We start from the raw sequence: 24,613 nt of genomic DNA on the forward strand, positions 1-24,613 counted from the left end.
TCTTCCCACTTCTACTTTCTTCTCTTTTCATTCCACTTCCACCATTGAAGACTGATCTTCCTCTCATCATTCAATTCCCCCCAAAATCTTCAGTGACTCCCCACTGACACTTCAGGCTCTCCAGATTCACTTCAACTCTTCTTTGTATACTTTGTTTTGGCCAAATTGGACTACTCATTACTCTCTCTACCAATTCTTATCCTGCCATCTTCCATGCCCATGCCTTGGTGCATTCTCTCATTCTGTCCCCTATGCCTGAGGTAGTCTCTCTCACCATCTCCTGTGTTCTACCCCTCCTTTAAGGCCCAGCTCAAATATCACCTCTTCCATGAAGCCCTCTTTGATTTCCACAGGTGAAAATGCTTTCTCCCTTAGTTATACTTTTCTGCAGTTGTATTCCAATTTATAGATTGCAAAGTCCTTGAAGACAATAATTGTTTCACTTTTTTCTGTGCATACTCAATGCCTATCATGGTGCTTAGTTATAACAGGGGCTTAATAAATTCTTGTTGCTTGATAAATTAATTGGTCTCCATTACATTTATCTGTACACGTCTCATCTCCCTCTTCAGATTGTATTTACGTAGCTCCTACTATGTGCCAGAAGCTATAATAAGCACTTTACAATTATTACCTTATTTGATCTTTACAACAACCCTGGGAGGTGGGTGTAATTATTATCTCCATTTTATGGGTGGGGAAACTGAGGAAAACAGAGCTTATATGACTTCCCAGTAATACCTTCCCAGACACACCTAGTAAGTGTCGGAGGCCAGATTTGAACTCAAGTCTTCCTGACTCTCAGCCCAATACTCTAACCACTGTGCAAAAATGTCAGCTGCTTTTTAAGGTCAATAACTATGTCTTTTTATCTTCTCCACTGCACAGTACATCCACTGAACACAGTAGGTGATTTATTGATATAAAACAAAGCAACAGATAAGGCAAATTAAGCATTGTAAATAGTTACCTAGTTCCTTCTTGCCACTTCATAAATAATTCAGAAGCATTGTTGAGTGCATCTGTATCTCCTACCTTGCATGCTAACCCTAGAACTGAAGCACGCAGTAACCTTTGAAAAGGAGAGAAAAACCAATGTCATTGTTAAACTGCTGTAACTAGTTTTTTTAAAGAAAGAATTAAATCAGCAAATGTTCATGACACTAAAAGATAAGGAATAACTTTTCAAGATGTCCTCCTTCATCTTCCCATTTCAGAGAATCTGCCACGGGCTTCACCTTACTGCGGACGTATTCCTAAAATAAAAGAACCATTAAAAAATGAATATCCTTCACTGTTTGGTCAAGTCTCACTCATTTCATGAATAGCCTACAGAAATCAGAGGATCTAGTGAATACCACTGAACTAAGATGCTTTTCTGTTAACCTCTGAGACCCCAAACTTTCGCTTAGAGAACATGGCTGGCATCATCACACTACAAATTCAGATCCATCTTGACCCAGCCTTGCTTTGCCACTAGCCTCTTGTTATATAGTGGGTACACCAATGTTTTTCTCTGTACCAAAAGTTATCCTGTCCATCATAGTTAGGGGTATTGTGATGTTCCTAGCTTCAGTTTCCTCCTTTTAAAACTGGGGATAATAATAGCACCTAGTTTGGCCCATATAAATATGATATAACCACAGATGCAATGTGGTCTATACACATTATAATTTCCTCACAAGAAAACCTTCTTGGTATATAACAACAATTGATGACGCTTCTCTTAAAACATCATTCACTATTAGAGTGAAATTGGTAATCATGAGAATAACTAAAGAAAGAGATGGTTATATTTTGACACTAATAGAACCTTTGTGAAATTGTGCATGAATATCAATGAGCCCATTCAATGGATACATCATGGTTTTCTTTCTTTTTAAGATTTTCAAGCTGCTTTACATTTGTTATCTTATTTGATCCTCAAAACTACCATGTGAGGTAGGTGCCATTATTATCCCCATTTTTAAGAAGAGGAAACTGAGACTAGGAGCATCACAATATTCCTAACTATATAATCCTTATTATGAAACCTTAGGTTCCTAGAATTTGCCTTAGCAGACTATGTAGTTGTTGCTATTTCTTATCCTTAATGAAACCTCCTTCGGATATCATAACTGTTAATTTGCAAGTTTTTCCTGTGGGTCATAACTAGAATAGAAATGGTTTATTTACAAGGGATGTTCTTATTATACCTTCATCTCCACTTCATCTTGGCAGTGGAAATGTGGGCTTCTGTTCTGTCACACACAGCTTACGCCACCAAAAGTTATATTTAGTTCCCCAACAATATTATCAGCATTACCTTAAGTAGAGGATACAACTCTGTATCATCTTCAAGCATGCTGGTTATATAAGATAGTGCCGATATAACTCTATCCCACGTTAAATAGTCATTTTCATTGTTCAGATACAAGGTCAGGTTCAGAGAAACACGGTAATCCAGATGATTGGCCCTAAGAAAGGAAGTACAATACAGTTAATTCAAATTTCAGTTCTCATTTATCTGAAAGCACTAATGGAAAGCAACATGCCATTCAATACCAATTAGGCTTCTTTTCCATCAATAATTCTTCCATGAAATTGTTTAGAAAAATATATTTATTGAGAGCATTTGGAAGCCTCCTGCCTAGCGGGTTGGGAACCTGTCAAGAGCTTTTATGTTAGCAGTGATCTATTAGCCTCATCATGCAGTTAGCAATGAGGAACAAGACAGTAACAGCAGCATATGCATTTTAAAAGACACTAGAGCTGAATTTAAAGACAAATAAATAGAAACCACCATGTTGTACGTTTAGAACCAAAGAACATAAAAATTAAAATATGTTCAGAATTAGGTATAATATTGCTATTATAGTGACAATGAATCTAGCATAGAAATAGCTCATTGAAATAGATTTCCTTTGTATTTTTTAAAGGGGAAACAGTAATGACTACTAGTTCACTGTCCTCTAGTTGTTCAATAAATATTGAATGGAAAACTGCTTACACTATTCTGCCAACCTATCTTTCTTAAGTTTTCTCCTATGGAAATTTGCCTTGCCTGTACATTTCCCAATGGTCTTCTTGGATTTAAAACAAAAAGTTCCTCTGGATATTTTGTAGGTACTTCCAGAGTATGGAACCTTGGGAAACAATAATTGTTGCCCCTGATAGATAATTGTAAAATTTTTTGGATGTTACTTCCTTCTCCCCTCCTCCACTCCAACCAGGAACAAGGGAAATTTTAGACAAGTTTTCAAAGAAACCTAGATGAAAATGAAATATACTTTCAAGAGTTTTAAAAGATAGGCATAAATGTAAAATATTTGAACTTGAAGTTATAGCATTTGAAATTTATTGAGTCATTTTAGTGACTCTAAACCACTTGAGATATGAAAATGTTTTGTGTTTGAAACATATACCCTAAGGATATTATTAAGAAGAAAGTCCTTATATACCTCACAATATTTATAGCAACACTTTTTGTGATAACAAAAAATTGGAGACAAAGGAAATGTCCATCAATTAGGGAATGGCTAAACAAACAGAGGAACATAAATGGAATGGAATATTACTGTGCTACAAGATATTATTTATATGATGAATATAGAGAACATAGAAATACATGAACTAATATAAATTGAAATAGCAGAGCCAAGAAAACAATCTATACAATGCCTATAGCAAGGTAAATGGTAAAAACAAGAACCATGAAACAACTGAAAATAAATGTTGAAAACTACAAAGAATAAGCATGACTACAAAGAAGAGATGTGAGAATATACCTTCACGTATTTTCAGATTTTTTTTTGTATTGATGAGTTTTGCTGATTCTGTGTGTGTATGTGTGTGTGTGTGCTTCCTCTTTGAAAAAAACTTGGAGGAGGGACACAGAGGGACATAGGGGAAAATTAATTTGAGAACAAAAGACATCAATAAAATTTATTTTAAAAAAGAAAATGCCTTGTAGGTTATTATATAACTGAGGACCCGCTTTACAGGTAATACCAATGAAATCAATATGCTATGTGAAATGGACATCTGAAACATAACTCTCTAACTCCATGACTTTCCATAGCCAATCCATCGAAAGGGAGCATTATTGATCAAATTTATAGAATGGATTCCAAATCTCCACTTTAGATTCTAAAGTCAACAACAAATGTCTAGCAACAGAATCCAACTTTTGGTGAGCAAGTCCTGCAACACAGGAATTTTGAATTGAATTCAATTCCATATGAAAAGTAAAGGATATTGAAGCCGAATATTTCTTGTCAGCGATGCTCTATCTTTCTGTGAGACTAAAATGTACTCATTTAGAGAGCCTGTATTTTAACAGCTAATTTCCTCAATTGGATTTTTTTTAATTATACTTGGAACTTACAAGATTTCTAATGAAGAAAAATCCTCACTTAATTCAATGTAAACTGGGACAAGCTCCCTCCTGTAGGTACCACCCCCAGTCTTTGTCTGTAGACTGATCAGTCAGCAGGTAACCCACATGATTTTTGGATATCAATTCAAATGCAGCAGCTGGTGTATTTGTCATGGTTGCTCCTTATCATGGCCAAACAGAACCAGTTTATAGGAAGGACATGGATTTAAAGAGGCTCAGTAAAGTAAGTAATAAGGTAAAGAAGAACCAACTGGGAAAATTCATGGGTTGGGCGATTGAAGGCAATTTGATCTGGATTTGTCTTTGCTTATACTAATGACATCCTACCTTTGACCCTTGCTTGCTGTATAAATATTGGCAAGTACCTTAATTCTCTGAGCCTCAGTTTCTTCACCTGTACATTAATCATGGTATAGTGGAAACAGGATTGGGTGTGGAGTCAGAGGAGCTATGTTCAAACTCTGCCAGTATGACCTCTGTCAATCAATCATCAATCGACAAGCATACATGAAGCATATGGCAGCTTGGCACTAAGGACTCAGTGTTCCTGGGGCCTTTGTTTTCCTCACCTGTAAAGTAACAAGATAACACTAGATGGCTTTTTAAATTCTTTCTAGCTCTACACCTATGGCCATGTGAGCTAACACGTTTGGGATGCTTTGTAAATCTTAAAGCCATTCTTAAAGCTTTATCAAAATGCTGTTTTAGCTTCAGAGAGCTATATGACATGTCTATGTTCTCTAGTGTTGTTTGTTTTTAAAGAAATGAGTGTTGTATTTTCTAGACCTTTTTCTGAATCTATTGTCATAATTGTAGGATTTTTTATTTTGTCATTACTATGGCTAAGTTTATAATTTTCCTAATATTAAACCAACCCTGCATTTTTGGTATAAATCCACCCTGGTCATAGTGTATAATTTTTGTTATATGTTGTTTGTTAATATTCTATTTAAAATTTAATGTTGTTTTCTTCAAAAGTTCATTTATGCAGTCAAAGGATATGAACAGACAGTTTTCAGATAAAGAAATCAAAGCTATCTATAGTCATGTAGTCAAAAAAATCCTATAAATCACTATTAATTAGAGAAATGCAAATTAAAACAATTTTGAGGTATTCTCTTACACCTTTCAGATTAGCTAACATGACAGAAAAGGAAAATGATAAATGTTGAAGAAGATGTGGAAAAATTGGAACGCTAATGTATGGTTGGTGGAGTTGTAAACTGATCCAACCATTCTGGAGAGCAACTTGGAACTATGCCCAAAGGGCAGTCAAATTGTGCATACTATTTGATCCAGCAATACTACTATTAGGTCTATATCTCAAAGAGAGCATAAAAAAAAGGAAAAAGAACCTTGATGTAGAAAAATATTTGTAGCAGCTCTTTTTGTGGTGGCAAAGAATTGGAAACTGAGGGCATGCCCATCAATTGGGAAATGGCTGAACAAGTTGTGGTATATGAATATAATGGAATAGTTTTGTCCTATAAGAAATGTTGAGCAGGCAGATTTCAGGAAAAACCTGGAAGGACCTATATGAACTGATGCTGAGTGAAGCGAGCAGAACCCGGAGAACATTGTACACAGTAACAGCAACGTTGTACAGTGATCAACTATGATTAACTTAGCCCTTCTCGGCAACACAATGATCCAAGACAATTCCAAGACTTGTGATAGAAAATACTATCCACATCTAGAGAAAAACTGAATTGCCTGAATGTATATTGAAGCATACTTTTCACTTTATTTTTTTTGAATTTTTTTTCCTTTTGTTCTTTTACTGCTTATATAACATGACTAATATGGAAATATGCTTTATATGACTGCACATATATAACCTATCAAATTATTGACCATCTTGAAGAGGAGGAAAAAGAGAGAGGGAAGGAGGAAATTTGGAACTCAATACTTTATATTAAAAATAATTAATCTTAAAATTGTTCTTTACATGTAACTGGAAAAAATAAAATATTATTTAAAATAAAAAAAGAAAGTTCATTTGTGCCTTGTTCAATTTCTTCCTCTGAAACTAGGCTAAGTTCTCTATTTTGTGTTCTGCTGATTTCAGTATTTTATACTTCTATAAGCATTAATTTTTTTTAAAATTGTTGTCAGTTTTACTAGTATATAATTGAGTAAAATGGTTTTCAATAATAGCTTTATTTCTTCATTTACTATGAATTTTCCTTTAAAATTTTTTATACTGGTAATTTAGTTTTCTTTTTAATCAAATTAGTTAAATCAGTTTTATTTTCCATATTTGTATCCTCAGCACTTAGTACAGTGTCTGACAAAGAGTAGGGGCTTAAAAGTGCTTATTGACTAACTGGCTAGTTTTATTTATTCACCATGATGAATTTCTGGAAGGACATATTCAAAAAACGGCCTAGAATGACAGGTCCCAGAAAAGCTGCAAGCTGTGGCAGAGAAAGGGGTGGGTACACACAATGATGGATCATGGGTCTATCTGAGAATCTTAGTAAAATGAAAATGATGACTGATTGTGATAACAATGAAGGTGACAATGAAACTGGGGTATGGTCTGTGCCCCTTTACTCAGGCTACATTACAAGAGTTGGTCCAGACTGAAGATGACCTTAATATTTACATTATCTATCAGTGCAACATTTGCCCTCAATTCTGCCTCTAGGTTTCCAAAGCAAGTTTGGCACATCTGCATCCTAGGTAATCTGCACTTACATCTGGATGAGTCAGGAAATTCTAGGACAGCATTTTGTAGTAGTGAATAGAAGTCTTATTTTTCTCATGGATGAGGCAATTTTCACAGATTAAATCAGAAGGTAACCTTGTGGTTCTGTTCTCTCAGAGGCAGCTGGATAGAAGAATAGAACTTTCCCCCAAAAAATCTGAAGGGGTTTTATGGCATGTGCTGAAAGGATGAAGGATGCAGAGGAGTTTTCCCATTACCTATCTGGCGCATCTAAATCAGAGTCAGAAGATCTTTTCTAAATAGGACCTCTATCTCAGTACTGAGACTGGATAGGCTGGATATACATGTTGTTCAGTCATTTCAGTCTTGTCTGACTCTTTGTGACCCCTTTTTGGGGTGCAGTGGATAGAATCCTAGACCTGGAGTCAGGAAGACTCATCTTCCTGAATTCAAATCTGGCCTCAGACACTTACTAGCTATGTGACCCTGGGCAAGTCACTTAACCTCTGTCTGTCTCATTTTCTTAAAACTGAGCAAAATGATAGTATCTGCCTTGCATGGTTGTTGTGAGGGTCAAATGACATAATATTTGAAATGCTTACTACCTTCCCTATTATATTTTCTTCCCACCTTTGTGGGGTCAAAGTTATTGGTCCTTTCAGGCTAGACTTTCTCTCCCTAAGCATTCTCTCATCCCCTCCTCCTGAGGGGACTGTTTTCTTTTGGACCAAGATGAATAACAATGAATTTCTGACAATGCCAGCAAATTAACTTCCCACTGTGTTCCTGAGCCATTGTGATGCTCAAAGCAAGCCAAATAAATTTATTTTCTTTCTTCTGGGAATTTAAAATAAATCAATAACTTTCTTCTTTGACTATGAGCCCCCAGCCAGAAATCTCACTCTACCACATGCAAGTTTTTAAAACACTCCCCCATTTATTCCCTATTACCAACCTCAAATACTACATTAAAGAAAAAAAGCTGCTGGTCAATGAAACAAAATAAAATTTAAATAGGTCTACCTGCCTGCTCAGCAATTCACTATCATGAAGCACAGGCTGCATTTATTTTAAAAAACATAAAAGGAAAGATCACTTCATAAGCTTTATGTCTCTGATGAGCTGGTAAGAGTGATTGGTGGACTGGAGACCATACATGTCAGGACAGCTTAAGCAGTAGACTGAAGGTCAAGTGGACTGACGAGTTTGGAGGCATTAGTAAATAATGACTGCATTTATATAACATTCTAACATTTACAAAGTGTGCTTTCCCTGCATTATCTCTTTGATGCTTACAACAACTTTATGAAGTAGGTACTCGAGTTATTATTCCAGAGAATTGTTTTCCATTGTATCTTCTAGTTCTGTTTCTTATTTTCACTTACGATATAACCTCGAGCAAGTCACTAAACCTCTGTAAACCCATTCCCTCATCAGTAACATGAAAGGTTTAGACTACATAATGCCTAAGGTTTCTGTAAGCTCCACATTTCAGTGATTCCATGTTTCTTCAGTTTTGCCGAATTCCCTTTACCTCCCCAACCTTTCAACATTCATGGGGCTACTGCCAAGAAACTGTGTAAATGGAAGGGAAGTCTTCCAGTTGCCTGAGTCATCTTCTTTATACATAGTAACTCACTGAGAGATTCACAAGGGCCCTTCAGTTTCATCCTGAAGCAAAAAGAATTGTCTGAAATGTGTTATAAATGGGAATTAAAGTGCTGAGGTTATTATAGTACCTTGTTATTTCAAACAGCCAAGATAATAAACTTTCAAAAAGGTTATCATGGAAACCCAGGGGATGCTTTCCAAAGAAAGTTCTGAAGAGGTTTTACTGCATGCTTAAAATATGTGCTGGAAGATGAAAGATGCAGAGGAGTTTTCCCATTACCTATCTGCTGGATCTAAATCAGGGTCAAAAGAACTTTTCTAAATAGGACTCTATTTCAATACTGAGACTGGATAGGCTGGATATGCAAGCTGTTCAGTCATTTCAGTCTTGTCTGACTCTTCATGCCCCTTTTTTTGCGATATTCTTGCCAGAGATACTAGAGTGGTTGGTCATTTTTTTCCTCCACCTCATTTTATGGGTGAGGAAACTGAGGCAGAGTTAAGTGACTCGCCCAGGGTCACACAGCTAGGATGTGTCTGAGGCCAGATTTGAACTCAAAAAGATGAGTTTTCCTGACTCCAGGACAGGCACTCTATCCACTGCACCACTTAGGTGCCCACTGAAACTGGATAATTATTTCCCAACTTTATAATCATAACACAGGCTCTTCCCTATCTCCATATCTATGTGTCTTATTCCTAGCTGATCCTCACACATGACTCTCCCGTGACTGGAATGAACTCCATCTCACCTCTACCTCCTCCTCCCTACTTTCCTGGAGTTCAAGCTCCACCTCTACCTACCACCTTTCTTGACCCATTTTCCCCACCATACTAGTGCCTCCTCCCATATTTATTTTCTATAAACTTTTTAAAAATACTTCTGTCTATGCTCCCTCCCTCAATAGACTATGTTTGCTGGGGCAGGAACTCATCTGTTTTTGTCTTAGCATCTCCACTCCCAGGACAGTACCTGGTATACATGACATGCTTAATAAGTGCTTGGAGGTCAATTGCTAGAATAACTGCAAGCTGTAAGCCAGAAATCTTTGGAAGAGACTTGGACAAGACAGGAAGTTACCATAAGGAAATCCTATTTGGGGAGTCGTCTTGAGCAAGTTGTACTAAGAAGTGTCCTGAGACTAACATTTCCCCAAGATCACATTCAGAACTCTAAGGTTAGGTTATATCGTCATGATATTATATCCCTAGACAAAACTGCCAGGGTCATTCATGTTCCCTTGCAACTATGAAAAGGAATGAAGGTTACAATATAGATGATGATGGAAATGCCCAGTTAATCCCTAGGGTAGCTCAAGTCAGTTTAATTGCCCAAACAAGGACCTAGTTCTCCAATCCATTGAATGAAGGAAGTTGGAAGATTCAAGTGCTGCCTGAACACAAAAAGCACAGGAATGAAATGCATTGCATTCCATTTTATTAAATTATAAAGGTGCTCATTTTTGTACCATTGCTACCAAAAGTCTCAACCCCATGCCTGGGAGTCAAGAGGGGACACACCAACATCTTCTGGTGCATGACTGCAACAACGTGTCAAAGCAAGGTGGGGGCAAGGAATTCATGGCACTGCCTTGAACAGGAGAAGCCTCAGGGAGGCCTACTGTGTCAGACAATCATTTGGCCAACGCCCTTAGTTGCATGCCTTCTGATTTTCCTGCAGAACTCACTGGCTTGAAACTCCTGCCTTCAGTTCCAGCTCCCTATTTTTCCTCTACCCTTTGAACTTTGACAGTCTCAAGAAACTCTTGTTCCTGATGCAGCCTGGTCTCTGGCTTATGCTCTCATTTGAATATGGATTTGGATCTAACAAAGAAATATATTTTTGGAAAAATATTTTTTTTCTTAAGGTGTAGTGACTGCACTAATCACCTACAAGTTTCAGATCTGAAATGAGAGCTGTTAGCTGTCACTCTTATTTTTTTTTAATATGAATCTTTGACTTGGATCTCTTAGGCTTCATTCAAAATCAGTGGGGTAGGAAACTTTTACAATGCTATGCAAGGTTAGAATTATAAAAAGAGCATGGAATAAACATTGGACCAGAAATCAGGAGACCTCTGTTACATAGTTCTGGTTCTGTCATTAGCTAACTATATGACCTTGGACCTTTTTCTCTGCATCTGAGTTGGTCCATACCACACATGAAGGTGTTAGGTATACTGTTTCTTTAAGGTCCTTTTCATGTAGAGTAGTTAATGTTGAAAAGGACTGAAAAGTGTTTTTCTATAAAGTAAGAGATTTAGATTAATTGTCAAAGGATTAAAATTATTGTCACTATTTTGGATAAACATTTCATTTTGTTACCCAATGTGAGCAGAAAAAGAATTGTCTTTTAATATGAACTGTTAAAATATGTGTATAAAGAAACATCTTTCAGATGGAATTTTGAGCAATTTTGGAGAAGAAATAGATTTGTGGGAAAATTTTGAGGACTGATTTCTTTATTAACCATAAGGAGGGAACCTTCACTTATGTGGGAATAATTTAATATTGTAAAGAGATTTTTAAAACCTCTTATTTATTAAATCCTAGAGAAATGTCAGTGTAAAGAAACATCATTTCAAAGGCACCAAAGAGACAGGATGCCTTGGAGGGATTTAAGAGGAGGAATGAATGGCACCTCCCCTTATTTGTATGTACATGTTTTATGACTAAAGAGATTAAAACTAAAAAAATGAGAAATCATATAAACATTTGGAGGCCAAGATATGATTGAAACAACATTATTGATCTGATAGGAGAAATGTGGGGAGTTATGACTTTTTATGCAAAAAGTAAGTCACTGAGTTAGGAGGCTCTCATGAAAGCCGTTAAACACTGAAGTGATAATATCAGGGGAATGGTTTGAAGAGAAGAGGAGTGGAAGGGGAACCAAAAGAGATGGGGAGACACAGAAAGGGGACTGAAAAACTTCTCTGTTAGAGCTATGGCATTAGAAGCAGTCAGATGAAAGAAGGCTTTAGCTGATTGATTTCTGATTGGTCAGAGACAATTGACATGAATATCTAAGATTTCCCTTAATAGCTATGACTCTTCAGCACCACCTAGACCTGGAGGAAAGACAAAGCTTCTCATAAGGATTTATAACTCTGCTTCAATTTCTGGCTGGAGAAGGAAAAACAGAAGGGCTTCACTGCTACCTTGGTACCTTGGTGAATGGAACTGTGCTACTATGAGTTCTATTATTGAACAGCACAATATTCAGGGTGTGAAGAATTGCCTGGGTTGTTCTGTAGAGCCAGCCTGTTGAGCTTGACAGTTGTTTGGCTTAAGGAGACTTGCTCTTTACATTAAGAATTATATATATATATACATACACATACATACATACACATACATACATATATATCATTTTAAAGGTGATGGTTAACTGAAAGAGCTTACAAAGGCTCTTTACAATTCTCTTGAATAGAAAAAAGAAGATAATTTTCCCAGTGGTGAGAAGCAACAGTCAAGTAGTGAGCAGAGAAGTAGTTCATGTGGCACAAATGTTCCTGAACAGGGGAATAATATTGAAGATTGAAGTTTAAAGTTGAGTTGCCCTAAATACATGAGTTTTCCTTCCTCATGTTCCTATAAATACGTGCCCACTCTTCAGCATTGCTATTGAGTGTATTGTTGGAAGAGTGTGATCTAGATTTTTATATGTGTATTGTGAGGTATTTTATTATTTATGTATTTGTTTTAATATATTCATATCTATAATGTCATTTTTTGCCTTATTATATAGCTGGTAATATTAAAGATCTAAAAGAGTCTTTATTATGAGTAGCTGATTGGGTTGGTAGAAAAATAAAAAGTATTCCAAAGGTCTAAATACATGTTTAAGTTTCCATAGCTGAAGATCTCTTCAAGATCTTTACAACATGCTGTATATCCGATAGGGGCTCAAAAAGTATTGTGGTGGGAAAGTGAAGTATATTTCCTCTTGATAGGGTTACCCTTGGGATTCTGGGAGGATTTGTATATAAGCATGCAATATGGTCATCTGTTTCTGGGAACTTAGCCCTGCTAGTGTGAGAACAGGATGGAGGAGTAAGCAGTTGTGGCAGTTGTGAGGTGTTTCTCACTCACCGAGGTAAGAGGTGGGAAGTCTTAAATAACATATTATGCCAGCATTTATACTTCACTTTAGGCTTTTGACCCTACTGTAACACACTTGCTTCATTACACTGTGGGAACATTGGCGTAGACCACAGATAAAAAACCTTTTTAACTATGGCTTGAAGGAATTAGATGATCTTGAAGGTCCCCTGCAGTTCCAAATTATTTGAAATGAATCTGTAATACTACAGTCTATTATAATCATATAAACTTGGAGAAGGCAAGGAATTCTGAGTTTTGGGGGAAAATAATAAATTACAATCATGTCTTTGGTTGATTTAAGCTAAAATAGATGGAATTTATTGAGTAACTACTACATATTATTTTTAGATCATTTCATGGAAATCATTGGAAAAATGAACACTATTATGAAATACCTTAAATCATCTAAGTTTTTTTTTTTAAATAACCAAGCCTACCTTGACAGAGCAAAGGCATCATCAAAAAAACTTGCCCGATCACCAGAAGAAAATGCCTGGGAAGGAAAGAAGAAAAAGTAAGGTATGCATAACTAAATGAGAAAAAAAAAGAGTACCTATACTCTCAAAACAAAACTAGAACAATTCATTGACTTCTATATCTCACCAAGTGGTTGCTGAGAAGCTCTGTGGCTATTGTATTCCAAGTTGACACTTCATAATTTACACGATAAAATCCAATATGATCTGGATTTATTTTCAGAAAAGAACTTCCGGTAGAACTAGAGTCCAAAATGATTCCTGGAGTAGTAAATAAAAACAAATGAGAAACATGGTTGCATATATTATAAACATCTAGAAATTAGATCTAGTGCAGGAAGAAAGGAAGGAAGGAAGGGAGGGAGAGAGAGAGGAAAGAGGAAGAGAGGAAAGAAGAAAATAGGGAGAATATAAGTAAAAGAAAGATGAGAAGAAAGGAAGGAGAGAAGGAAAGAAGAGAAGAAAAAGGAGAGAAAAAAAAGTGAGTATACAAACTAACTTTAGATCAAGGAGTCAATTCGGGTTTGATCCAAAGTCCCAAAGCTTAATTCTTATTTAGTTGCCTAACTGGAGAATGTCATTGCAATGTGTAAGTTGAAAAAGAAATACCTAATGTGCATAGGTGCTCTGTAATACATGGCTTCAACTTCCTGCTAGCAGAAGCTGACAATGCTTTTAAAGAGAGGTGAGGGTGTGCTGGTAAATGTTTAACAACCAGGTAAAAATGTTTGCGAGGCACACTTTTAAATTTAAACTGCCTTATTAACATTTTCTCCATTACTTTCTAAAGTCTAGGCAATTAACAAAACAATAAATCTAGCCCTGATTTGTTTCGAGGAGTAAAGGCTCACACTGAAAATTTAACAATTTCCCAGCTCCAGGACACCCCTGACTAGAGGGGCTGTGGTACAAGTAGAGAGAAGGGAGTGGCTGTTGAGGAGGGTGAATGACTAAGATTTGGCAATTGATTAGATATGAAGGAATGAATGAGAGTTAATTGTTGATGATGACCTCCAGGTTGTAAATCTGTGGAAGAATTGTAGCTATCAGTAGAGGCATTCTGCTAAATGTACAATAATCATCTCTAGGAAAAATAAATGCGCTCATGAAACCCTTTTTAACTTTAATCTCTTATCATTAACATTGTCTCCATCACTTTCTTAAGGCTAGACAATCAACAAGACAATAAATCAAGCCTTTATTTGTAGCATCTGCTGATTTCTGAGTTGTAAATGCTTACACTGAAAAATTTATCAAGCAGCTCTTCTGAGCTTGTCTGAGCTGATTGTAGCATACTTTTGGTCATAAGACTTTTTTTTTTGTTGTTGCTGTTCGGTTGGGTCCAACTCTTCTTCATGAGCCCATGGAACACGGCAGGCCAGGCCCTTCTATCCTCCACTGTCTCCTGAAGTCTGTCCAAGCTCATGTTCCATAACACTATCTATCTATCTCCTCCTCTGCCATCCCCTTTTCCTTTTTCCTTCAATCGTTCCCAATATCAGGGTCTTTTCCAAGGAGTCCTGTCTTCTCATTATGTGGTCAAAGTGTTTAAGCTTCAGCTTTAGTATTTGTCCTCCCAATTAATAATCAATAGAATTGTGCCTTACACAAAAAATAAGGAAGTTAGGAGGAGGAGGAGGAAGTTTTATGGTTGGATAATAAGTTCCATTCTAGAGAGGACGAATTTGAGATGCCTATGGGAAATGCAGGTAGAGATATCTAGTAGGCAATTGGAACATAGGGATATGTTAATGTGGGAGTCATCTGTATAGTCATGATAATTAGGAGTATATGAAATCACCAAGAGAAAAAGTGTAGAGGGACAAGTAGAGAAGGTCCTTTATTTAGCTGTCAAAGCTATTCAAAACCTAGACATTCCTCCTACCTTTCCAGGCTTTTACACCACCACCCAAACTCCTATCATGTTCTGTGATCCAGTGACATTTGCCTCTGCTGTTCCTTGAACAAGATACTCTATCTCCCTACTCCAGTCATTTTCTCTGGCTATATCCCATGGCTGGAATTCTCTACCTCCTGACTCCCCTGGCTTCCTTCAATTCCCAGTTAAAAACTCACCTTCTACAGGAAGCCTTTTCTAATTCCTCTTAACTCTCACCCATTCCCTTTGTTGATTATGTTCTACTTACCCTGTATATAATATATTTGTACAGAGTTGTTTGTTTGCTGCCTCTCTCATTAAATTTTGAGCTCCTTGAGTACAGGGACTTTTATTTTTTTTTGTACCTTAAGCCTTGGCATGGAGCCTGACATACAGGAGGTGCTGAATAAATGCTTAGTGACAGACTGACTTAACCTCTCAGTGCCCCAAGGCAACGCTCCAAGACTAAAAGTTGTATTCTAGTAGAGTAGTGGTAGAGAGAGTTCTTTACTCAAAAACCTAAACCAATGAAATTACCAGTGTAGTAAAAAATTTTGTTGTTCAATTATATCTTCATGATTCCATTTGTGGTTTTCTTAGCAAAGATAACTGGAGTGGTTTGCCATTTCCTTCTCCAGGTCATTTTACAGATGAGAAAACTGAAGCAAACAGGGTTAACTGACTTGCCCAGGGTCACACAGCTAGGAAGGGTCTGAAGCCAAATTTGAACTCAAGAAGATGAACCTTCCTGACTCTAGGCCCAGGGCTCTATCTACTACACCAATTGTTCTGATACCCTTCTGTAATGACTAACTTTGACAGACTTGACTCCTCTCATCAGTGCAAGGTTCAAAGACAGCTCCAAAGGATTCATGATGGAAAAAACTATACACATCCAGAGAAAGAATTATGGAGTCTGAATGCAGATTGAGGCAAACTTTTTGCTCTCTCTTTTTTTTTTTCCTTTTCTTCCTTTTTTTTGGTTTCATTTCTCCTTTCTCATGATACATTTCATTGGTTATAATTCTTCATTACAACTGGACTATTATGTAAATAAGTTCAATGTGAAGGTATATGTAGCACCTACAATGGATTACATACTGTCTTGGGGTGTTGCAGGGAGGAGTGGGAGGGAGAGAAAATTTGGAACCCAAAAACTTGTGGAACTAAGTGTTGTAAACTAAAAATAAAAAATAAATTTATAAGAAATAAATTTTTTTTAAAAATTTGTTCTGATACCCACTATTCTTATCTGATAGTCAAATTTCTATTTGTAGTATAGTCTCAAACTCAGGAGTAAGGAAAAAGGACCATGAGAGGAAAGGAAAAAACCTACCACAAGAAACTATTGTTACATAAAAGAGAGATACAAATACATCCACAGTCCTTCACCCAGAGTCCCTGACCTTCAAATTGTATGTTTAAAAAAATCCTAATAGTGTAAAGAGCTTGGTTATTTGGCCCACCTAAGCATTTAGATTTGTGTAGATGATAAATTAGAAGGAGGGCAAGGTACTTGACCTCTGTTTGCATCAACTGTAAAACGGGAGTGATACTAATAGCTCATGGGAGGTTGTTGTGAGGATCACAGGATATCATGTTAGCATAGGATGTAGCAGGCATTATATCAGTCCTTATTCCCTCCCCTCGCCTTCTCAGAATTGTGTTTTTAAATGATTGGAGGAAATGATAAATATCAGTTAGAGGTTAGTAAAAATTAAAAAATGTAATCTTTTCCCCACCCCACATTTCTTTGTCTCCTCCAATCTATCCATGGATTCCTTGAGGATCTGTGAACCCCGGCTTAGGAATCCCTGGAGGAAAAAGAAGGTTCTTGAAGAGATGACAGATTCATGAGTCTTACAAGCAATCCCAACTCATATCAACTCTCTACTAGAAGTTTGAATGATTTCGTTTAGTATCCAGACCAGTTCTCTGTAGCTTGTATACTATAAACATGTCCATTTCTATATTCTTCAGAGCCCCTCACCCTTATTTTTTAGCAAAAGCTCATTAGGAAAAAAACTCATTTTGACTTAATCCCCTAACTTTCGTCCCTCTCTACTTCCCAAATCAGTCAAGATCAATTGAGAGAATAAAAATACAGTTGGGAAAAGCATCTCTGGAGAGCATGAAGTGAAGAAGGGTTGATCAGTTTTTTAAGAGACTGTGGGAGAGATTCATGCATTGGCTAGAGGATAAAGTCAGTGGTCTCTACAGGCCTTTGTAGTTGTAGGATTACATGATTTTACATGTAGGACTTAGAAGAAATGTTATTTTACTTTACCGCTTATAGAATGCATTGCTCCCTAGCATGATTGTAGTATGAAATATGAAACACTTTCACAAATTTATGAATGATACAGGCCTAAATGGCTACTTAGGAAAACTGGTATATATCTGGTCTTTAAAGTTCATGTCAGAGAGAATAATCACACCCTGAAGTGATACATATATGGATATAATGTGGGCAACAGAACATTGGCCTGGATGGACCAGAAAGGAAACTGACCCAGTAGGGCAATTTCTACATTCCTATGAAGAAGAAACATGCTTGGATGATAGGCCTTGGATAACTGCAAGTTTTCCATGCTATACTCTGGATCAAAAGATGAAAAATTCTACTATTAACAAATATCTCTCATATTGTACATTTCATCTTGGTTATATGATTTGGTGATAGTTTCAAATATTAAGCAGAGATTTTAGAACTCATTTCTTCCTGCTACATAGATTATAAAAATTGGAACTAGATACAAATTGCAAATTTAGACAGAATGCAATTATTATATTTCTACCTTAGTGACAAAAAAAACCCATCAAAAACAATTCTGTGTCATGTGACACAAAATTATTTCAGTTGTTTGTTATCAGAAATGATAACTAAAGAAGTTTATTCAGAAAATGCTTTGGATTCATTGTTCCACTGTTTGTGGGCCACACATTTGGCTGACAATGTTTATTACAATGTCAGAATGGAGTATCCAAAAGTGAAAAGGTTCTTTTGTTCAAGCAAATATTTAAAACAATCACCAAATCACTTAGGGTCTTTACACATAATTGCTTAAAGTACCAGAAATAATTAATTCATTTTTCCATACTCCTCCCACTTTTATACAACCAAATCATTAGATAACTTTTACCTTCTGTCTCTGATGCATTGTAGAATGCAACACTACTGTTGTTGTCCCCTTCAGACCATCTAATTGGAATATTCCATTTGTAACTAAAAATTGAAAAAAATAAGAAAATCTTGAGTTGTCATTTGAAAGAATCAAGAAACACTTTAGAAATTAAGATTAAAGGGGGTGGAGCCAAGATGGCAGCTGGAAAGCAGGGACTTGCCTAGGGCTGTCCCCCAAGACACTCCAAACACCGATAAAAAAATGGCTCTGAACAAATTCTAGAACTGCAGAACCCACGAAATAGTAGAGGGAAGCAGAGCTCCAGCCCAGGATAGCCTGGATGGTCCTGGGTAAGGTCTATCATGCATGGAGCTGGGAGCTGAGCAGGGCAGAGCCCAGCGTGGGCTGCGCCCAGACCAACCAGACTGAGAGCTGGGCAGAACAGGCCCTAGCACCCTGAATCTGTGAGCTGCGGCAGTTACCAGACTTCTCAACCCACAAACACCAAAGACAACAAAGAGGGTTAGTGGGAAAAGCTACAGGGGGACAGAGTGAAAGGAGTTTGTGGTTCAGCCACTGCTCTGAGGCAGTAGAGGGGGTGCAGCTCTGAGGACAGAACTAGAGCTGCAGTTGCTTCTGGCCCCAGGCCCACCTGGTGGGAGGAAGTAAGTGGCTGATCAGAGTGGGAGTGCAGAGCCTGCTTAAGATCTGAGTCTGGTCCAGGTTGGCGGTTCTTGGGGGAGGAGGAGTGCTGGTGTGGCAGAGCTTTCTGTGACAAATAACTCTGAAAACAACAGCACATCCCCTCAAGCTTGGAACAAAGTAGTCTCTATTCTACAAGCAGTCATACCCTGACAAAAAAACTCAAGGTTCAAGTAAGTTGGCTGGGAACATGGCCAGGCAGTGAAAACCGACTCAGATTCAGACTCAGACTTTGGAATCTTTCTTTGGAGACAAAGAAGACCAAAACATACAGCCAGAAGAAGTCAACAAAGTCAAAGAGCCTATATCAAAAGCCTCCAAGAAAAACATGAACTGGTCTCAGGCCATGGAAGAGCTCAAAAAGGATTTGGAAAAGCAAGTTAGAGAAGTAAAGGAAAAGTTGGGAAGAGAAATGAGAATGATGTGAGAAAACCATGAAAAACAAGTCAATGACTTGCTAAAGGAGACCCAAAAAAAAATACTGAGGAAAATAAAACCTTAAAAAATAGACTAACTCAAATGGCAAAAGAGCTCCAAAAAGCCAATGAGGAGGAGAATGCCTTGAAAGGCAGAATTAGCCAAATGGAAAAGGAGGTCCAAAAGACCACTGAAGAAAATACTACCTTAAAAATTAGATACCTCAGTATTAGGGTAGCTGAAGGGAATATACATATATAGAAAGACAGAGTGAGTTGAATGTGAAGGGATGATATCTAAAAAAATAAAATTAAATTAAGGGATGAGAGAGGAATATATTGAGAGAGGGAGAAAGGGAGAGATAGAATGGGGTAAATTATCTCACATAAAAGTGGCAAGAAAAAGCAATTCTGTTGGGAGGGAAGGGGGGCAGGTGAGGGGGAATGAGTGAATCTTGCTCTCATCAGATTTGACCTGAGGAGGGAATAGCATACACACTCAATTGGGTATCTTACCCCACAGGAAAGAAGGAGGAAGGAGATAAAAAAGGGGGAATGATAGAAGGGAGGAAAGATAGGGGGAAGAGGTAATCAAAAGCAAACACTTTTGAAAAGGGGCAGAGTCAAGGGAGAAAATTGGATAAAGGGGGATACGTTAGGAAGGAGCAAAATATAGTTAGTCTTCCACAACATGAGTATTGTGGAAAGGTTTTGCATAATGATATGCATGTGGCCTATGTTGAATTGCTTGCCTCCTTAGGGAGGGTGGGTGGGGAGGGAAAAGGGGAGAGAATTTGGAACTCAAAGTTTTAAAAGCAGATGTTCAAAAAAAAGTTTTTGCATGCAACTAGGAAATAAGATATACAGGCAATGGGGCATAAACATCTATCTTGCCCTATAAGAAAGTAACGGAAAAGGGGATGGGGCAGAGCAGGGTGACAGAAGGGAGGGCTGACTGGGGAACAGGGCAATCAGAATATATGCCATCCTGGAGTGGGGAGGAGAGCAGAAAAGGGGAGAAAATTTATAATTCAAACTCTTGTGAAAATTAATGCTGAAAACTAAAAATATTAAATAAACAATGATTTTTAAAAAAAGAAATTAAGATTAAAAACTACAAAAATCAACATGCAAAATCTGTTTGCCTCATAGTTAATATCTTTGGAAAAGCCTGGATATAAAATCATATTTGTGATTCTGTTTTGTTGTATGTGATATCTGACTGAGAACAAGTCATTGCATTGTTTCATATCTCCATCTGGAATGAGGGAATAGTACTTCCTACAGAGAACAAAAAATAGGAGTGAAGATTGCTAGGATGTTTAAAGTACTTTGTACTTTAGGGAGAAAGTACCCTTTTAGATTAGCTAGATATGTTTATATGCAAACACACATTTCTTTAAAGTTATTGTTTCACTCAAGGAGTTCAAGATGCTTTAGAAAAATCTATACATTGCCCTTGTGGTATCCTGTGAGAAAATGAAAACATTCTATAAACACCAAAATTAAAGCCTCAAATTTCACACTCCAGGAAATAGGCAAAGAAAAAACTAACAATAAAACAATTAAAAATACACAGAAAAAAAAAATTCAAAGGGAGATAGACTGAGCAATTTTGTGACTAGTTTATTACATTTAATATACACTTCAAAATAATATACAGTTCACAAACTAAAACTGTACACTATCAGAAGGTCATATTTTCATACATAATCATCTTTTTTTTCCTTTTCTTATTGAAATGTATGTTCATTGATAATCAAAAGTTCATGTTAGAAAAGAAAGATTTTAAAATAGATAAACATAATTTTAAACTATACTATGTGATTCCAAATCATGTGAAACTAGTGCATTGTGCAAAAATTTAAAAAAAACTAAAATAATGAGAGAATAAATGTTTATTAAGTGATCACTAGGTACCAGGAACTGTGCAATTGTTTGTTTTTAGGGAAATTACAGTCATCCCAGCATGCCCCACTTAGCCTGAGTAAATAGATTGAAGCTCCCGTTGGATATAGTTTATTTAAAAAAAAAGACAAAATACAAGCTTTATTTATAGTTGAAAACATAAAAATAAAAAGTCTGAGGTCCTGAATACATGACATTTCCTGTCTCTTGTTCACAAAATTTGTGCTTTATAAATATTATCTTATTTGATCCTACCAACAACCCTGGAAGATAGGTACTATTATTATGTCCATTTTATATTTTTGAGGAAACTGAGGCAGACAAGAATCATATAGCTAGTAACTGAGTATCTGGATATGAATTCACGTCTTCCTGATTCTATGCCCCATGCTCTATCCATTGTGTCACTTAGATGCCTGATGAATTCATGAGGTCATTTTAAAGGGCATAAAAATTGTCTGTTTTAAGATATTTACCATTTCATGCTACCAGTTTCTGTCATTCTCTGCATTTCTACAACATCAAAAATAACCATTCAAGAAGGATTCTTAGACTGGTTTAAAATTTAACCAAAATCTGACTTTGTTTTCTGTTTGTTTGTTAAATATATATAATTATAATGCACTTTCTAAAAGAGTATAGAAGGGTAACTTTCATTCTTCCCTAGCTAGCATTAAAAACATTACCCAATTAAGGGAGTAATGACATTTTGCTATCTTCTGTTAGAAAGCCATCTTTTTTTTAAATTTATGAAAACATTTTCAAAGGATTTATCTACAAGCATTTTTTATTAGTCCAATGTATACAAAGCACTTGATAATTCTAAACATGGCTTATGTCAGTTACCATCAGTCTGGTTGACATTGTCATCTTATTTCCTATCTTTGTATTTGATGGCAATTCAGTGAAAAAGTTCCCTGAACAAATCATGATTCTACTATTGTTCTTTTATGAATATTGTTAGGTGAACTACTGTGCAGATGGATAAAATGATTGATTTGTGTATTGTATGACAGTATTGGGGTGACAAGCTCATCTTCCGAATCTTTCACATTCGCTGAAAATCTCATCAGTGTGACACCAGTAGCAGACAGGAAGAGAGCATGAGATGCACCTTCCTGGTCCCATGTACCTTTGAATTTTTTTTTATTACTTGTCTATATTTTTAAAGCTTGTTATTACACATGCTTGAGTATCATAAGGGTTTAGTTTGGCAGCATCCATTTATTTTTACATTTTTGGAGGATCAATGCTCTGTCCCAGTGATGATGAGCAATAATTTATATCTGTAGTGATGTTTCAGTTCTACTATAACATTTTGTTGAATTCTCAAGGATCCTTTGAGGTTTGTATTTGTGACATAGAGCTCTGTCATATATTAGTTTAGGGAGAGTAACAGTCCTCTGGTTTAATTAGTTAAGCTTGCTGCTTGATTGTATCATTCTAGGTATCCAGTAGGTGCTGAACTTCTGCAACCTTCAGTAACATGTTGCATGATTTCAATTATTTCCTTGACAAGTCTGCATCAATTAGTAAGTCTGGGTTCTTTAGTAATGGACTTCCTATAATTTCTTGTAGTGATGACATGATCCTATATTGCTCTTATGAACCCCTCTATTTCTGTAAACAATTCTTAATTTAGCCAATCGTTTGATTGATCAACATAGCTTTGGTTATTGTTGTTGTCGTAGTTATCAAAGAAAATTTTTTACTTGCTTGGTAGAGTTCAAATAAAAATGGCCTTAGTTGGTATCTTGCCATTATTCTTTTATGTTTCTTTCCTTAAATTAAATTTATTACTTCTTTATAACATTCACTTTTTTAAAATGTTTGAGTTCTGAATTGTCTCCCTCCCTCCTGCCTCTTCCCTACCCATTGAGAAGGCAAGAAATGTAAAATCAAATTATATATGTGAAATCACGCAAAATAGGTTTCCATATTATCCATGTTGCAAAAAAGCAAGACAAATTAAGAGTGAAAAAATTATGCTTCAATATGTACTCAGACTCATCCCCCCCAAACGTGGAACATAGAACTCTTTAGTCTACAAGCAGCCATACCCCACTGAAAAACTCAAGGGTCAAGTTAGTTGGCTGGGAATATGGCCAGGCAGCAAAAACGCACCCAGATTCAGTCTCAGACTTTGGATTCTTTCTTTGGTGACAAAGAAGACCAAAACATACAGACAGAAGAAGTTAACAAAGTCAAAGAGCCTACAACAGAAACCTCCAAGAAAAACATGAACTGGTCCCAGGCCATGGAAGAGCTCAAAAAGGATTTGGAAAAGCAGGTTAGAGAAGTAGAGGAAAAATTGGGAAGAGAAATGAGAAGGATGTGAGAAAACCATGAAAAACAAGTCAATGACTTGCTAAAGGAGACCCAAAAAAATACTGAAAAATACACTGAAGAAAACAACACCTTAAAAAATAGACTAACTCAAATGGCAAAAGAGCTCCAAAAAGCCAATGAGGAGAAGAATGCCTTGAAAGGCAGAATTAGCCAAATGGAAAAGGAGGTCCAAAAGACCACTGAAGAAAATACTACTTTAAAAATTAGATTGGAGCAAGTGGAAGCTAGTGACTTTATGAGAAATCAAGATATTATAAAACAGAACTAAAGGAATGAAAAAGTGGAAGACAATGTGAAATATCTCATTGGAAAAACCACTGACCTGGAAAATAGATCCAGGAGAGATAATTTAAAAATGATTGGACTACCTGAAAGCCATGATCAAAAAAAGAGCCTAGATATCATCTTTCAAGAAATTATCAAGGAGAACTGCCCTGATATTCTAGAGCCGCAGGGCAAAATAGAAATTGAAAGAATCCATCAATTGCCTCCTCAAATAGATCCCAAAAAGAAATCTCCTAGGAATATTGTCACCAAATTCCAGAGCTCCCAGATCAAGGAGAAAATACTGCAAGTAGCCAGAAAGAAACAATTTGAGTATTGTGGAAACACAATCAGAATAACCCAAGATCTGGCAGCTTCTACTTTAAGAGATCGAAGGGCTTGGAATACGATATTCCAGAGGTCAATGAAGCTAGGATTAAAACCTAGAATCACCTACCCAGCAAAACTGAGTATCATGCTCGAAGGCAAAATATGGATTTTCAATAAAATAGAGGACTTTCAAGCTTTGTCAGTGAAAAGCCCAGAACTGAATAGAAAATTTGACTTTCAAAAATGAATGTTAAAAACTGTTTTTACATGTACCTGGAGAAAAATAAAATACTAAATAAAAATTTTTAAAAAGAGAAAAAAAAATATGTACTCAGACTCAAGCTTTGTGGATTGAGACAAAAGCAATAAGCATTTGTATGGTGACTAACTGAATGTG

At 36.5% G+C, this 24,613-nt stretch overlaps 1 protein-coding gene across 2 annotated transcripts in view; it reads right to left on the minus strand.

The window, feature by feature from the left end:
* The window catches only part of LOC118853422 (glutamyl aminopeptidase), a 126,254-nt gene that overhangs the window by 14,562 nt on the left and 87,079 nt on the right, over nucleotides 1-24,613 (minus strand). For both annotated transcript variants that reach the window (XM_036763508.1, XM_036763507.1), the window contains exons 11-16: nucleotides 18,266-18,348; nucleotides 13,371-13,504; nucleotides 13,205-13,260; nucleotides 2,306-2,456; nucleotides 1,183-1,256; nucleotides 971-1,072 (exon numbers count right to left, since the gene is read on the minus strand). In XM_036763508.1, the coding sequence (XP_036619403.1) occupies nucleotides 971-1,072; nucleotides 1,183-1,256; nucleotides 2,306-2,456; nucleotides 13,205-13,260; nucleotides 13,371-13,504; nucleotides 18,266-18,348 (600 nt within the window). The remainder of the gene's footprint in view (nucleotides 1-970; nucleotides 1,073-1,182; nucleotides 1,257-2,305; nucleotides 2,457-13,204; nucleotides 13,261-13,370; nucleotides 13,505-18,265; nucleotides 18,349-24,613) is intronic.

This window comes from Trichosurus vulpecula, chromosome 6 (genome assembly GCF_011100635.1).
Source record: "Trichosurus vulpecula isolate mTriVul1 chromosome 6, mTriVul1.pri, whole genome shotgun sequence".
NCBI classification, from domain to species: domain Eukaryota; kingdom Metazoa; phylum Chordata; class Mammalia; order Diprotodontia; family Phalangeridae; genus Trichosurus; species Trichosurus vulpecula.